The 18,130-nt window shown below is 41.8% G+C and overlaps 1 protein-coding gene across 1 annotated transcript in view; it reads right to left on the reverse strand.

The window, feature by feature from the left end:
• LOC117521924 (multiple epidermal growth factor-like domains protein 11) overlaps positions 1–18,130 on the reverse strand; it is a 253,072-nt gene that overhangs the window by 63,404 nt on the left and 171,538 nt on the right. The window contains exons 9-10 of the mRNA XM_034183290.1: positions 16,603–16,777; positions 4,851–4,971 (exon numbers count right to left, since the gene is read on the reverse strand). Of these exons, the coding sequence (XP_034039181.1) occupies positions 4,851–4,971; positions 16,603–16,777 (296 nt within the window). The remainder of the gene's footprint in view (positions 1–4,850; positions 4,972–16,602; positions 16,778–18,130) is intronic.

Consider the following 18,130-nt stretch of genomic DNA (forward strand, 5'->3'; position numbering starts at 1 on the left):
TTATGCGCATGATCTAGTCTTCTTCTGTTGTTTTCTGGGGATGTTACAGCGCCACACACAGGCTTGGTATATGTACTACAGAGCTTCGAGGCAGAGAATTTGCCTCAAACATTCTTTGTAATTGAATTATTCGAGTTACTCGACTGATCGTTCCAGCCCTACACCGTGTCCAAAAAAAGAAAAAGTGGTTCTGAATTAATTTTGAGCTCTGCTGCAGGTGACCTATTGACCGGCGTATAATTCCTTTTCAAAATCTTTGCGAAAATGGAATTTCTCTCTTAAACTAAGTGTCAGAGATGAACAGAGTGCTCAGAGGGCAAACTGGCAACATGACTAATGTAAAAAAAACAAAAACAATCCCTTTAAAGGGGGTCGAGTAATTAAGCAATCCATCATTTGTATTTACATTTAAATTTAATTTAGATCGTGTACAGATTTGTTCCCCCTGAGATTAAAAAGCATATATATAACAATAAAAACGAGTACTTTTAACAGAGGATGCACTGATAACTGTAGACAAGCCTAAAGTTTTTGAACTGTACAGTAAGTTTTCCTCTCAGGAGCTTAAAAAGAAAAATAAATAAGGGTTTAAAGGGTGATGACACACACCCACAGGCTTTAGCCAAAGCTCTCAGGCCCCTGGCGCCGCTTCAGATGTTCCTCCACTTTAATTATCCATGTGCCCCACGAGGTTCAGTGGCGCATAAATATTTAAAAATGCTGATATTGAGAGATAATAGGGAGCAAAGCCGAGAAACAAAATACGAAACAAGGAAAAGTTGTGGAGATGGTGGCGTGTGGAGGGTCGGGAGCTTTGCAGGTGAGTTTGGTTTTCTGGCTGAAGATGTCAACAAAACAAGCTTCATCGAGATTTATGAAGTGGAACAAATTCGCAATTTGTCGGAGAGTTGCTCAAATTAAAAGGGGTTAATAAAAGGAAATTGTACATGAACCTACCATACCTGTTTCTCAAGACCAGGCACCTGAGTGGCTCTGTGTTCTGGCATTGAGCTACACCGTGTCGGTACTAGGTAGTATCCACGTGGCATCATCATCACGCCGCACGACGCAACTCAAAGTGGGCCCGGCATGAAAGGGGCTTAAGCAATTTTTCACTCTCCATCGGCAGACAATGAGCTAATCATCAGCGTGCGAACAAGCCATTAGCTTACACAGAGCGCCGCTAATGTCAGCACTAATTACGCACAAAAAAGAAAAAAGAGAAAATGGATCAAAATGCATCACGGAATGTACGGAATTCTGTAAAAGTTGTTAGGAAACAACCAACTGAAGTTTATTCAATTTCAATTTATTTTCATTTATATAGCACCAAATCACAACAGAGTTGCCTCAAGGCGCTTCACACAAGTAAGGTCTAACCTTACCAACCCCCAGAGCAACAGTGGTAAGGAAAAACTCCCTCTGAGGAAGAAACCTCAAGCAGATCAGACTCAAAGGGGTCTGATCTGCTTGACCCTCTGCTTGGGCCATGATACAGACATAAATTACAGAACAATTCACAAAACGAATATACAGGAAATGCTGTTGGCGCACAGGACAGGAGGGTCGCCAACACAAATACAATACCCATCTCTGGATGGAGCTGCACCTTAAACAGAGAGAAAAAACAGAACCAGGCATCAGAAAGACAAGAATTACAGTATAATTTGTCAGCATTAAACAACAAGAAAAAAACAAAAAATACTAAGATGATCGCCGGCCGCTAGCCCTAAACTTCACTAAAAGACACAGTATTTAGGTAAAACTGAGGCTGCGGCACGCTCCAATTACTAATAAAATGAATTAAAAGGGTAAAAAATGTAAAACAAAACTATATCAATATGCTAGCCATATGAAATGGAAAATAAGTGCATCTTAAGTCTGGACTTGAAAGTCTCTACAGAATCGGACTGTTTTATTGACGCAGGGAGATCATTCCACAGAACAGGGGCACGATAAGAGAAAGCTCTGTGACCCGCAGACTTCTTATTCACCTTAGGGACACAAAGTAGTCCTGCACCCTGAGAACGTAAAGCCTGGGCCGGTACGTAAGGTTTATTTAGGTCAGCTAGGTAGGGAGGTACCAGTCCGTGAACAATCTTATAGACTAGCAGCAGAACCTTAAAATCTGATCTCACTGGGACAGGAAGCCAGTGAAGAGACGCCAACATGGGTGTAATGTGGTCGAACTTTCTGCTTTGTGTCAAAAGTCTGGCAGCAGCATTTTGAACCAATTGGAGACCCCTAATGCTGGACTGCGGTAAACCAGAAAATAGAACATTGCAGTAGTCCAATCTAGAAGAGACAAATGCATGGATCAGGGTCTCAGCATCAGCCATAGACAGGATGGGACAAATCTTCCCTATATTTCGCAGGTGGAAAAAAGCAGTCTTCGTAATATTTCTAATGTGGAGGTCAAAGGACAACGTAGGATCAAAAATTACCCCAAGGTTCCTCAGTTTGTCAATGTGATGCAAGACACGCGAGCCGAGGCTGAGCGTTAACTGGTCAAATTGATGCCGATGTCTCACTGGACCAAGAACCATCATTTTAGTCTTATCAGAGTTTAAAAGTAGGAAGTTTCTAGAAATCCAACTTCTCACTGCTGCAAGGCAATCTTCTAAGGATTTTATGTGATCAAGATTACCAGCAGTTATCAGCATGTATAACTGAGTATCATCAGCATAGCAATGAAAGGTAATCCCAAAATGCCGCAATATGTGCCCAAGGGGTGCTACATAAAGGGAGAAAAGCAGGGGGCCTAAGATGGACCCCTGTGGAACCCCAAATTTCATGTCACTAAGGTTAGAGGTAGTGTTACTGTACAAAATACAGTGAGAACGACTGGTCAAGTATGACGTCAGCCATGCAAGGGCACTCCCAGTAATCTCAAAATGATTTTCCAGCCTATCAAGTAGAATATGATGATACATGGTATCAAATGCAGCACTGAGATCTAACAGCAACAGAACCGTAGTGGTGTCCGAATCCATTGTAAGCAGAAGATCATTCACCACTATAGTGAGAGCTGTCTCTGTGGAATGATATTTTCTAAAAGCAGACTGCAGTGGCTCAAAGAGATTATTCTCAGTAAGATAGTCTACAAGCTGCCGTGACACCACTTTTTCCAGAATTTTAGAGCAAAATGATAGATTTGATATCGGCCGATAGTTTTTCAATACACTACGGTCAAGATTAGGTTTCGTAAGTAATGGTTTAATCACTGAAGAATTTGAAACATTTAGGAACAGATCCAGAAGTTAATGAGAGATTAATCATTTCCAGCACAGTCGGCCCAAGAGTGGGCCACAGATCCTTAAACGGTTTTGTTGGTATAGGATCAAATAAACAGGTTGTGCTTTTTGTTGATGTTACGAGTTTTGTCAGCACGCCTAGTGAGATACTATCAAATTCTGTAAATCTAGGTAATACCTCAGTAATGGCATCCACCTCAATAGCAGGGTGTAGTGGCTGGGTTAAGGCATGCTGGGATATGTTTAACCTAATGTCTCAAAGTAATCCAGGAAATCTTGTGCTGTAAAAGGAGAGCGAGCTGCAGGTGGTTGGTTGTCCATGCAAAAGTGTTGCCACCGTGTCGAACAAGAACTTTGAGTTATGCTTGTTTTTGTTGATCAAATCAGAGTAGTAAGTCTGCTTTGTAGCCAATAATGCATGCTTATAGTCTAAGATAGCATCAAATCAAATCAAAATCAATTTTATTTATATAGCGCCAAATCACAACAAACAGTTGCCCCAAGGCGCTTTATATTGTAAGGCAAAAGCCATACAATAATTACAGAAAAACCCCAACGGTCAAAACGACCTCCTATGAGCAAGCACTTGGCTACAGTGGGAAGGAAAAACTCCCTTTTAACAGGAAGAAACCTCCAGCAGAACCAGGCTCAGGGAGGGGCAGTCTTCTGCTGGGACTGGTTGGGGCTGAGGGAGAGAACCAGGAAAAAGACATGCTGTGGAGGGGAGCAGAGATCAATCACTAATGATTAAATGCAGAGTGGTGCATAGAGAGCAAAAAGAGAAAGAAACACTCAGTGCATCATGGGAACCCCCCAGCAGTCTACGTCTATAGCAGCATAACTAAGGGATGGTTCAGGGTCACCTGATCCAGCCCTAACTATAAGCTTTAGCAAAAAGGAAAGTTTTAAGCCTAATCTTAAAAGTAGAGAGGGTGTCTGTCTCCCTGATCTGAATTGGGAGCTGGTTCCACAGGAGAGGAGCCTGAAAGCTGAAGGCTCTGCCTCCCATTCTACTCTTACAAACCCTAGGAACTACAAGTAAGCCTGCAGTCTGAGAGCGAAGCGCTCTATTGGGGTGATATGGTACTATGAGGTCCCTAAGATAAGATGGGACCTGATTATTCAAAACCTTATAAGTAAGAAGACAAATTTTAAATTCTATTCTAGAATTAACAGGAAGCCAATGAAGAGAGCATCACGCCACACAAGGTGAAATACTTCTAATTTTGAACTATACCATTTCCGTTGTAGATCTCTTGCCTTATGCTTGAGGTCACGCAGATAATCATTGAACCAAGGTGACTGTGATTTGGGGGAGCGCCGTTTTAACACAGGTGGTGCAATCATGTCGAGTGTAGTTTTGAGCACTGAGTTTAAACTATCCACAAGTCTGTCTACTGACTGGGTATTTGCCAAATGTGAGGCTAAGACATCAGGCAGTCTAGCTTCAAATTCAGTCTTAGTTGAGGAGTTGATGTGTTGCCATAGTGATAAATAAGGTTGTTGTTCCACTAATCAGTGGTCAGTTAAACCAATAAATTTTAAGCCACGGTCACAGACAACAGTGGCGTGCAGGCAGGATGAATGCTGGTGAACCTTCTTTGCAGCTACAGGCGCCGTCGACGTGGCTGCAGGAGATCTCGTTGTGGCAGGAACAGGACAGGGTGCAGTTGGTGCCAAATAATCCTGCAGGACAGCTGATGGAGCAGTCGTCACCCTGAAGACATGGGACAGCCCAAAGACATCCATCAAATTCCGCCCACAAGAATTTCACAGCAAAGTGTTTGTGTTATTACCGATTTCAATGCCAAATCACGGCACGCGGCTGTGAGGTGCCACACACCACTACTACAAAAACAACAGAGGACGTCATGAACTCACTGTGTCTGTCAGCAGGATTCCTCAAAATGACGTGAAGAAATTTGTGTGTGGGTCAGATCGGCTCCTTTATAACCTTAAACTAAAAGACTGAAGGCAGCTTTAGAAGTCAGCAGTTGTAGTTAACGTGGCATAATAACTGTCCTCTGACAGAGCACCTGTAGTAATAAAAAAAAAACTCCTTTGCTCTGACTTGATAAAGGCTTCTGCAGAACAACATCATAAAGGAAAACTCTATGATTTTGCACCATGACATCTTACTCCAGTGACATTAAGTAAACTCACTATTTTTGCATCGTGACATCATAATACATCATTTTATTGCCCAAACAGATGAAATTAAGCCTAAGGTTTTGACCCCTGACATCACAAAGTAAAAATCTAATATTTTATGCTGATGACATCATGAAGAAAACGTCATACCAATAACCAGCAAAAATCTATTTAAGCATAAAAATTCAAAAAGAAAAAATAATATAGCACCTTCAACTGCACCACAGACTAAAACAGTTAAATGTGGTCTATTAAACATTAGGTCTCTCTCTTCTAAGTCCCTGTTGGTAAATGATATAATAATTGATCAACATATTGATTTATTCTGCCTTACAGAAACCTGGTTACAGCAGGATGAATATGTTAGTTTAAATGAGTCAACACCCCCGAGTCACATTAACTGTCAGAATGCTCGTAGCACGGGCCGAGGCGGAGGATTGGCAGCAATCTTCCATTCCAGCTTATTAATTAATCAAAAACCCAGACAGAGCTTTAATTCATTTGAAAGCTTGACTCTTAGTCTTGTCCATCCAAATTGGAAGACCCAAAAACCAGTTTTATTTGTTGTTATCTATCGTCCACCTGGTCGTTACTGTGAGTTTCTCTTTTGTCTGACTTAGTGCTTAGCTCAGATAAGATAATTATAGTGGGCGATTTTAACATCCACACAGATGCTGAGAATGACAGCCTCAACACTGCATTTAATCTATTATTAGACTCAAATGGCTTTGCTCAAAAAGTAAATGAGTCCACCCACCACTTTAATCATATCTTAGATCTTGTTCTGACTTATGGTATGGAAATAGAAGACTTAACAGTATTCCCTGAAAACTCCCTTCTGTCTGATCATTTCTTAATAACATTTACATTTACTCTGATGGACTACCCAGCAGTGGGGAATAAGTTTCATTACACTAGAAGTCTTTCAGAAAGCGCTGTAACTAGGTTTAAGGATATGATTTCTTCTTTATGTTCTCTAATGCCATATACCAACACAGTGCAGAGTAGCTACCTAAACTCTGTAAGTGAGATAGAGTATCTCGTCAATAGTTTTACATCCTCATTGAAGACAACTTTGGATGCTGTAGCTCCTCTGAAAAACAGAGCTTTATATCAGAAGTGCCTGACTCTGTGGTATAACTCACAAACTCGCAGCTTAAAGCAGATAACCCGTAAGCTGGAGAGGAAATGGCATCTCACTAATTTAGAAGATCTTCACTTAGCCTGGAAAAAGAGTCTGTTGCTCTATAAAAAAGCCCTCCATAAAGCTAGGACATCTTTCTACTCATCACTAATTGAAGAAAATAAGAACAACCCCAGGTTTCTTTTCAGCACTGTAGCCAGGCTGACAAAGAGTCAGAGCTCTATTGAGCTGAGTATTCCATTAACTTTAACTAGTAATGACTTCATGACTTTCTTTGCTAACAAAATTTTAACTATTAGAGAAAAAATTACTCATAACCATCCCAAAGACGTATCGTTATCTTTGGCTGCTTTCAGTGATGCCGGTATTTGGTTAGACTCTTTCTCTCCGATTGTTCTGTCTGAGTTATTTTCATTAGTTACTTCATCCAAACCATCAACATGTTTATTAGACCCCATTCCTACCAGGCTGCTCAAGGAAGCCCTACCATTATTTAATGCTTCGATCTTACATATGATCAATCTATCTTTGTTAGTTGGCTATGTACCACAGGCTTTTAAGGTGGCAGTAATTAAACCATTACTTAAAAAGCCATCACTTGACCCAGCTATCTTAGCTAATTATAGGCCAATCTCCAACCTTCCTTTTCTCTCAAAAATTCTTGAAAGGGTAGTTGTAAAACAGCTAACTGATCATCTGCAGAGGAATGGTCTATTTGAAGAGTTTCAGTCAGGGTTTAGAATTCATCATAGTACAGAAACAGCATTAGTGAAGGTTACAAATGATCTTCTTATGGCCTCGGACAGTGGACTCATCTCTGTGCTTGTTCTGTTAGACCTCAGTGCTGCTTTTGATACTGTTGACCATAAAATTTTATTACAGAGATTAGAGCATGCCATAGGTATTAAAGGCACTGCGCTGCGGTGGTTTGAATCATATTTGTCTAATAGATTACAATTTGTTCATGTAAATGGGGAATCTTCTTCACAGACTAAAGTTAATTATGGAGTTCCACAAGGTTCTGTGCTAGGACCAATTTTATTCACTTTATACATGCTTCCCTTAGGCAGTATTATTAGACGGTATTGCTTAAATTTTCATTGTTACGCAGATGATACCCAGCTTTATCTATCCATGAAGCCAGAGGACACACACCAATTAGCTAAACTGCAGGATTGCCTTACAGACATAAAGACATGGATGACCTCTAATTTCCTGCTTTTAAACTCAGATAAAACTGAAGTTATTGTACTTGGCCCCACAAATCTTAGAAACATGGTGTCTAACCAGATCCTTACTCTGGATGGCATTACCCTGACCTCTAGTAATACTGTGAGAAATCTTGGAGTCATTTTTGATCAGAATATGTCATTCAAAGCGCATATTAAACAAATATGTAGGACTGCTTTTTTGCATTTACGCAATATCTCTAAAATCAGAAAGGTCTTGTCTCAGAGTGATGCTGAAAAACTAATTCATGCATTTATTTCCTCTAGGCTGGACTATTGTAATTCATTATTATCAGGTTGTCCTAAAAGTTCCCTAAAAAGCCTAATTCAAAGCCTAGTTCCCTAATTCAAAATGCTGCAGCTAGAGTACTGACGGGGACTAGAAGGAGAGAGCATATCTCACCCATATTGGCCTCTCTTCATTGGCTTCCTGTTAATTCTAGAATAGAATTTAAAATTCTTCTTCTTACTTATAAGGTTTTGAATAATCAGGTCCCATCTTATCTTAGGGACCTCGTAGTACCATATCACCCCAATAGAGCGCTTCGCTCTCAGACTGCAGGCTTACTTGTAGTTCCTAGGGTTTGTAAGAGTAGAATGGGAGGCAGAGCCTTCAGCTTTCAGGCTCCTCTCCTGTGGAACCAGCTCCCAATTCAGATCAGGGAGACAGACACCCTCTCTACTTTTAAGATTAGGCTTAAAACTTTCCTTTTTGCTAAAGCTTATAGTTAGGGCTGGATCAGGTGACCCTGAACCATCCCTTAGTTATGCTGCTATAGACGTAGACTGCTGGGGGGTTCCCATGATGCACTGTTTCTTTCTCTTTTTGCTCTGTATGCACCACTCTGCATTTAATCATTAGTGATTGATCTCTGCTCCCCTCCACAGCATGTCTTTTTCCTGGTTCTCTCCCTCAGCCCCAACCAGTCCCAGCAGAAGACTGCCCCTCCCTGAGCCTGGTTCTGCTCGAGGTTTCTTCCTGTTAAAAGGGAGTTTTTCCTTCCCACTGTAGCCAAGTGCTTGCTCACAGGGGGTCGTTTTGACCGTTGGGGTTTTACATAATTATTATATGGCCTTGCCTTACAATATAAAGCGCCTTGGGGCAACTGTTTGTTGTGATTTGGCGCTATATAAATAAAATTGATTGATTGATTGATATTTTTCTTTTATGGTACCATAAAGGAAAACCTGACATTCTGCCTCAATGACATCATCACAAAACAAAAACCTAAATAATTCATTCTTGCAATGTAAGGGCTAGTGATCAGGGCTTAAATTAAAGGGGGTTCTGGAGCCTTGGATAATTATAGTGGGTGATTTTAACATCCACACAGATGCTGAGAATGACAGCCTCAACACTGCATTTAATCTATTATTAGACTCAATTGGCTTTGCTCAAAATGTAAATGAGTCCACCCACCACTTTAATCATACCTTAGATCTTGTTCTGACTTATGGTATGGAAATTGAAGACTTAACAGTATTCCCTGAAAACCCCCTTCTGTCTGATCATTTCTTAATAACATTTACATTTACTCTGATGGACTACCCAGCAGTGGGGAATAAGTTTCATTACACTAGAAGTCTTTCAGAAAGTGCTGTAACTAGGTTTAAGGATATGATCCCTTTTTTATGTTCTCCAATGCCATATACCAACAAAGGGCAAAGTAGCTACCTAAACTCTGTGAGTGAGATAGATTATCTCGTCAATAGTTTTATATCCTCATTGAGGACAACTTTGGATGCTGTAGCTCCTCTGAAAAAGAGAGCCTTAAATCAGAAGTGCCTGACTCCGTGGTATAACTCACATACTCGCAGTTTAAAGCAGATAACCCGTAAGTTGGAGAGGAAATGGCGTCTCACTAATTTAGAAGATCTTCACTTAGCCTGAAAAAAGAGTCTGTTGCCCTATAAAAAAAGCCCTCCATAAAGCTAGGACATCTTACTACTCATCACTAATTGAAGAAAATAAGAACAACCCCAGGTTTCTTTTCAGCACTGTAGCCAGGCTGACAAAGAGTCAAAGCTCTATTGAGCCGAGTATTCCTTTAACTTTAACTAGTAATGACTTCATGATTTTCTTTGCTAATAAAATTTTAACTATTAGAGAAAAAATTACTCATAACCATCCCAAAGACATATCGTTCTCTTTGGCTGCTTTCAGTGATGCCGGTATTTGGTTAGACTCTTTCTCTCCGATTGTTCTGAGTTATTTTCATTAGTTACTTCATCCAAACCATCAACATGTCTATTAGACCCCATTCCTACCAGGCTGCTCAAGGAAGCCCTACCATTAATTAATGCTTCAATCTTAAATATGATCAATCTGTCTTTATTAGTTGGCTATGTACCACAGGCTTTTAAGGTGGCAGTAATTAAACCATTACTTAAAAAGCCATCACTTGACCCAGCTATCTTAGCTAATTATAGGCCAATCTCCAACCTTCCTTTTCTCTCAAAATTCTTGAAAGGGTAGTTGTAAAACAGCTAACTGATCATCTGCAGAGGAATGGTCTATTTGAAGAGTTTCAGTCAGGGTTTAGAATTCATCATAGTACAGAAACAGCATTAGTGAAGGTTACAAATGATCTTCTTATGGCCTCAGACAGTGGACTCATCTCTGTGCTTGTTCTGTTAGACCTCAGTGCTGCTTTTGATACTGTTGACCATAAAAGTTTATTACAGAGATTAGAGCATGCCATAGGTATTAAAGGCAATGCACTGCGGTGGTTTGAATCATATTTATCTAATAGATAAATCTAATCTAATAGATCCCAATTCGGATCAGGGAGACAGACACCCTCTCTACTTTTAAGATTAGGCTTAAAACTTTCCTTTTTGCTAAAGCTTATAGTTAGGGCTGGATCAGGTGACCCTGAACCATCCCTTAGTTATGCTGCTATAGACTTAGACTGCTGGGGGGTTCCCATAATGCATTGAGTGTTTCTTTCTCTTTTTACTCTGTATGCACCACTCTGCATTTAATCATTAGTGATTGATCTCTGCTCCCCTCCACAGCATGTCTTTTTCCTGGTTCTCTCCCTCAGCCCCAACCAGTCCCAGCAGAAGACTGCCCCTCCCTGAGCCTGGTTCTGCTGGAGGTTTCTTCCTGTTAAAAGGGAGTTTTTCCTTCCCACTGTTGCCAAGTGCTTGCTCACAGGGGGTCGTTTTGACCGTTGGGGTTTTTCCGTAATTACTGTATGGCTTTGCCTTACAATATAAAGCGCCTTGGGGCAACTGTTTGTTGTGATTTGGCGCAATATAAATAAAATTGATTTGAAATTGAATTGATTTGATTTAGATTACAATTTGTTCATGTAAATGGGGAATCTTCTTCACAGACTAAGGTTAATTATGGAGTTCCACAAGGTTCTGTGCTAGGACCAATTTTATTCACTTTATACATGCTTCCCTTAGGCAGTATTATTAGACAGCATTGCTTAAATTTTCATTGTTACGCAGATGATACTCAGCTTTATCTATCCATGAAGCCAGAGGATACACACCAATTAGCTAAACTGCAGGATTGTCTTACAGACATAAAGACATGGATGACCTCTAATTTCCTGCTTTTAAACTCAGATAAAACTGAAGTTATTGTACTTGGCCCCACAAATCTTAGAAACATGGTGTCTAACCAGATCCTTACTCTGGATGGCATTACCCTGACCTCTAGTAATACTGTGAGAAATCTTGGAGTCATTTTTGATCAGGATATGTCCTTCAATGCACATATTAAACAAATATGTAGGACTGCTTTTTTGCATTTGCGCAATATCTCCCGAGTGACCGAGCTCCTCACCCTATCTCTAAGGGAGCGCCCAGCCACCCTGCGGAGGAAACTCATCTCGGCCGCTTGTACTCGCAATCTCATTCTTTCGGTCATGAGCCAAATCTCATGACCATAGGTGAGGATCGGAATGTAGATCGATCAGTAAATCGAGAGATTTGACCCCCTACTCAGCTCTCTCTTCACCACGATGGTCTGATACAGCGACCGCATCACTGCAGATGTTGCACTGATCCGTCTATTGATCTCACGCTCCATCCGTCCGTCCGTCACTCGTGAACAAGACCCCGAGATACTTAAACTCCTCCACTTGAGGCAAGGACACTCCACTGACCTGAAGAGGGCAAAGCACTTTTTTCTGGTTGAGAACCATGGCCTCGGATTTGGAGGTCCTGATTTTCATCCCGAACGCTTCACACTCGGCTGCAAACCGCCCCAGTGCACGCTGAAGGGCCTGATTTGACGAAGCCAACAGACCCACATCGTCCGCAAACAGAAGAGATGACATTCTGTGGTTCCCAAACCAGATCACCTCTACATCCTGGCTGCGCCTAGAAATTTTGTCCATAAAGATAATGAACAGAACCGGTGACAAAGGGCAGCCCTGGCGGAGGCCAACGTGCACTGGAAACAGGTTTGACTTACTACCGGCAATGCGAACCAAGCTCCTGCTGTGGTCGTACAGGGACCGGATAGCCCTTAGCAAAGGACCCCAGACCCCGTACTCCCGGAGCACCCCCCACAGGGTGCCCCGAGGGACATGGTCGAACACCTTCTCCAGATCCACAAAGCCCATGAGGACTGGTTGGGCGAACACATCTGTTACTTCAAATCCACACAAAAATCCACGCCCAACCTTTCCCCAAGATAAATAAACATGAATTAGGTAGTATATCGCCGAGCACATGATGTGGGTAAGAGTCTGCGGTCACGTTGGTCTTGTAGCCTTCATGAGGACTGGCTCAAATACGCCCCCGATACAGATGAAGTGACGGACAGGAAGCGTTCTCGATCCTGCAGCTGCTTTTTAAATGAATTCAAGCCGTGTTAGATGTGAAGGTGGAGATGCAGCGAGCATCCTGCGTGACATTAAGGAAGGGAAAGCTGATGACGGCTGCTGGAGCTCCTGCAGAGAAACATGATGTCTGTGGGTGTCCAGTCGATAGAGGACACAGTGGGAACAGTGTGACATCCAGCCTGGCATTACCTCGAAGTGCTCGCATGCTGTGGGAGCCGCCGCCGCCGCCACCATACCTGAACCTGCTGCATTGATCAGGACCTTCAACATGTAAACTGTGCTAATTAAAGTGCCCTGCTTCCAACCTGCTGCCTTTAAATTGCTATTAATTTAATATTCACAAAGCGAGCCAAATGTGCAGAGAGAGGGGAAGAGAGGAGCCTTATTAAAAAGTTGGGGAATTAAGGACTTTGTTAATAAATAAAGAGTGCAGCAGTAAAGAAAAATCATCAGAATTTCGCAGTGGGAAACACAGTTCTACAAAGTCACATCAGAAATAACGAATCTCTGTGGATCAGCACAATCTGAAAGTTATCACACTATGTGGAACTTAAAATGAGAGGAAACTTTTTTATTTTTGATGTTTACCAAGAGGTCACATGATCAAACCTGCCAGGAATACACGTGTGTTGAAATGTTTCATTGCTTTCATTCTCTCCCTCCGTTAAAAGGAGGAGGGTCGAGGTTAAGTGAGTGTTTATGCGTTTGTTTGTCTCTCTGAAGCAGTGGGCCCTATCTGTCACCCGGCTCAAAGCGGTACACTGTGCAGCATGTGTCGCTGTTTCCAGCTGATGCAGATGCCATTTTCACACCCACCTGTGTGCATGTGGGCAGGTTGGGTATTAAAAAGAGGTGTGGTCTATGGTGAGGAAGCAGAAAGTGATTACACCTAACCAAAGAAAAACCCTGGCCTAACATGGAGCCAGAGCTGCTTCTGCTGCTTACAGTTTCTACACACCTTGATGATTAGTTAAGTCATTAAATACAACTCATACTTTGGATTTATATTACTTGCCGTGTAAATAGTAAAGTGAAGTTAGGACACGCCCAAAATGCACTTTCACTATGTGCTTTAGATCGTGTGCTGCAGGCCTTCAAAGCAGGCTCAAAAAGGTGTGAACAGATTGTGTGCAGAGATGGTTCATGGGACAGGGAAGCCTTGCTTAAAGCTGTATGGCCTCTGGGGTTTTTAAGATCTAAGTCATAAAATAATTTTCTTTGGCACCATTATAATTTAATAATTTTAATAATTATTAAATAATAATTTAATAATATTATTTTGCCAGTATGATCAAAATTCACACAGTCTGGAACCAATTTAGAATTTCAACCCCTCATGGGTAGAATTTCAAGTGATCAGATGCCATGACCTACGTACCTGGCGTCATAGAGCACGGGGGGCGGGGGTCCCCTAGGCTCCACGAGGGACATCAACTGGCTGCTTGCTTGAACAATATAAACCAAGATGGCGGAAAATGCTCTGAAACATCTTATTTCTGTATAAATCTCTTTCTCACATATTTTGCAAATATTAGCTTGAAATAAACACTTCAGAATCTGAAGATGCTGTTTTTAAAACATACAGCTTTAGGTTTGGGTGGTGAACTGGATCCATTTTATTCCCAGACCTGACCTGGATTTGCCTCAGAATGTGACTTTTTTTAACCTCTTTAACACTGTTGTAACATTTCCTTTATGACACCACAAAGATCTGTCCTCTTCTGTTGGTTGGTCATACTGACTGATTATTGTTAGCATTATGCATGATGTGACTTTGTCTCCAAAACAAAACAAAAAAGCTAATAACTAAAATGCACATGAGAAATCTTGTCGACAGCGTAACCACTAAACTAAAAATTAAACTGGAGAATTTGCCTCAAAGCAGAAATTTTGTCACAGCGTAACCGCTAAACTAAAAATTAAACTGCAGAATTTGCCTCAAAGCCGTGTCAAAAACATATGACATCATACCCATGTTAGCTACCTGCCGACCGACATTTATTTCAACTCAGAAATTAAACTCTCACGGGCTCTGTGTCACTGATGTACTGTAACGTGTTGTCCACAATGACCTCACGCTACAGAAACCTGCTCCCGCTGAAGCTCGCACGTTCTCCTTCAGCGTGACCTACATGACGAGCTGCACACCTGCAGCAGCAATGCTACGAGTCAACAGCACATGATGAATGAACTGCGCCACCTTATCTGCTGCAGAGCTCCAGCCGCACCTGCAGGAAGGCGTCACACTGGCGAGCAGCTGAGACGCATCAGCCTGTGTGTTTTTTTGGTGTTGTTGTTTTTGACAGAAAATCAAGAGGCTGTCTCACGAACACACTGCAGGACACGTTTAGCTGTCAAACCCACGACACGGAAAATAAAAATATCCATAAATTAAAACCTTTAAAACAAATAAATAAAAATAAAAACTGCTCGAAGGGGATCCTTGTCCATTTTTTTGGGTGATGTCGGACAGAGCGGATTTGATTTGTGCTGATTTCATTTATCTTTCAGCTCTATAGTTTTTGGACTTTAAACTTTGAGACGTTGTTTCCTGAATTTAACACAAGTGTCAGAAATTAAGAGACCGTATGAGCACACCCACACACACATATGCACACACATTCTAACATTCCTCATGCACATAACTGCCACAGGCCTCCTACTAAAACTCTGTTTAAATTATCCTCTAAAATACACCTTCTAAGTGGGCGGGTTATTTAAGAAGCAACAATTTCCCAGCAGTCCCTCTGTCTGTCAACGCTTCTGGCTGCCACGCCTCTGCATCGCCCCGCCTCCACCCCAGCATCGACCTCTGACCTCTGACTGGGTGAGAAAATGGTGCCTCATATCTCAAACAAGCATGGGACGGGAATGATGGCGATGGGATATTATTTTCTTTTAGAATGAACAAATATGCAGTTTTGGACCGTGCAGGTAAACACTTTGAGCAGGATGTGAAAATCACCTTTAAACTATTCACTCACGTCGTCTTCACGCAGGCTCGGCTTAGCCGACTCAGCAGCCTAACCAATGAACAGACCAATATTTATATAAAACTACGTCGCAGGAATCCCGATCAGCACTCTGACGTGTTGTCGTATTCCAGCCTTGTCCTTGTTTTGTGGCCGTTTTTGCTGCATTTTGTCTCAAGTCGCGCAGCCTGTAATTTAGCATCATCTTGGCCGTTAAAGTAACTGTGGCTCAACCTGAAGTTTTGTTTCAGGGGGATTATGATTGCCTGATCCCATCAGATCTCGGAAGCTAAGCGGTGCAGCATCTGGTTCGTACTTGGATGGGAGACCTCTTTGGCTGTGTGAGTTTCTTCAGGTGAAACTGAGTTGCGCCAGGAAGGGCATCCGGCGTAAAAATACCAATGCAGATCTGGCTGTATCCACTGTGGCGACCACAAACAATAATGGGAGCATCTGATCTGAAACAACGTCAAAATCTACTTACACAAACAACAGCAGCCTCTAGTGGTGAACAGGACAACTGCAATTAGCACCAAGGTTTCACGCGCCAACTTAACAGACCTGTCTGTATTTAATTTATTTTGTATTTTAGCTGACTGGTTGAATGTGCAGTAATTTTCTGACGGAGTTACCTGTGGAATTTTTGCAATTCCACTCACTGATTTGCAGACTAACTCCATCAATCCTACATGTGTCCTGCTAATCACAGGTAATACGTGTTACGCTTCAATGCAGGATTCAACGACAGTATTTTGTCACAGCTGCTGTCAACAGGAAGTGACAGTGCACGCCCCTCGCCAAAGGGCATGCTAACAGGCTAATCTGCTAGAATGCTAGCATCTCCACCACCATCACTGGATTCTTCTCCCAGATCAGCCAACATGTTATTTCGATACATCTAAGGGTTAATACACAAAACAAGTCTGACCATTTGGTTTTGTTGGCTCTAATGCCACCTGCTGGTAGAGTAGGGGACTGGGACAGGTTGTCCACTCGTGCAGTCAACATTCTGTGCTGATTTTATCTGAGTGTGTTCAGACTCACAATATATCCTGGTGCACACGTGCACGCGCCGTTGATGCTGTCACAATCGGCTCTGTTCGCGCAGACACACCGCTCTTTGCAGCCCTCGCCATGGTAACCCGGTGGGCACGTCTCATTGCAGTAAAGCCCCGCCCATCCTGCTGCACAGGCGCACTCCCCTGACAAAGGGTGACAGCTGAGAAGACAACGTGTAAAGTCTGAGGAATCAGTCTCACAGCTATAAAATCAAACTTACACAATAATTAATAGTAATAATAATAATTTATGTTTCACCACTTGTTTAAGTGACTTCAGTTCTAAAAAATAAGAAGAGCTTATTTCTCACGTACACTCTGAGGGGAAAGAGTCTACAATAAAACAAAGTCAATCAACTCTTCAAGACCAATCAAAACAGATCGTTATAATTACATCTGGAAAGTATTCACAGCACTTCACTTCTTCACATTTTGTTATGTTCCAGCCCTATTAATAAACTGAGAAAAAAAAAAAAAAAAAACTTTTTCCTTGTCATTATGGGGTGTTGTGAGTAGAATTTTGAGGAAAAAATAATAATTTCACCCATTTTGGAATAAGGCTGTAACATAAAAAGTGGGAAGAGTGAAGCGCTGTGAATACTTTCTGGGCACACAGGCTTTATCTGTCTGATATGGTACCGATACTGATCCCGATACCCGTTTTCACAGTTTTAAAACAAAACAAAACATCAACTCAAGCTGTCAAAGAAATATTCCACTCCCCCTCAAAGAGAACATCCAGAGCCCACAACTCGACTCAGACGTGCAACAGAAGACTGGGACTGGATTTTTATTTTTTATTTCTGAAATCCAAACCAATAAAAAGTTAATGGATCAAACCCCAAGTGTTCCTACATGTCAAAATGCCCTTGATAAAGAGTCTAAACCCCACATGTTTAAGTCCAAAACCCATCGACTGGCTGCGAGAACATTTGAATTTAGATGACAGGCTATGATGAACATGTGCAATATTGATGAAATATCACATCCCTTCAGCCTAAGTCAAGTTTATTCCAGAGGGCTGGTCTTTCCCGTTTAATCCTGCATAGCGTGTTGCAACATCACAGTAATTTCTTGATTCATCTTCGTCAAACTTGAACAAACTGGACATACGTAGTAGTTACAGCTGTCAGCGCCACCAGATTTGAAATCAGGATCCAATTTTTGAACTGCTGAAAAAAATGAATCCCGAGTAAATTGTTGAAAGTTTGCGGTAAGTTCTGGGTATTTGTAGTTTTAACGGCTTATGTTCGAATGTCTTTACACGGGGTATTCATAGTGACTACGGGTGGAAACATGTTTGTGCTCCATCAGGGTAAAAAATTGTTGCAGTTTCTGTTCAAACTTGAACTTCATGTCCGACCGAGGGCGGAGCTCCTTTCTTTCATTTTCAGGCGGGTTGCCAGGTCTGCACTTTATAAGCCAGCCTGTTAGGAGGCAAGCCAGATTAAGTCGTTTCATCTCGTTTTTGCCCTTTTTGGATCGTGGGTGATCACAGTAGAGCGGCGCCCTGT

This window comes from Thalassophryne amazonica, chromosome 2, assembly GCF_902500255.1.
Source record: "Thalassophryne amazonica chromosome 2, fThaAma1.1, whole genome shotgun sequence".
Classification (NCBI taxonomy): Eukaryota; Metazoa; Chordata; class Actinopteri; order Batrachoidiformes; family Batrachoididae; genus Thalassophryne; species Thalassophryne amazonica.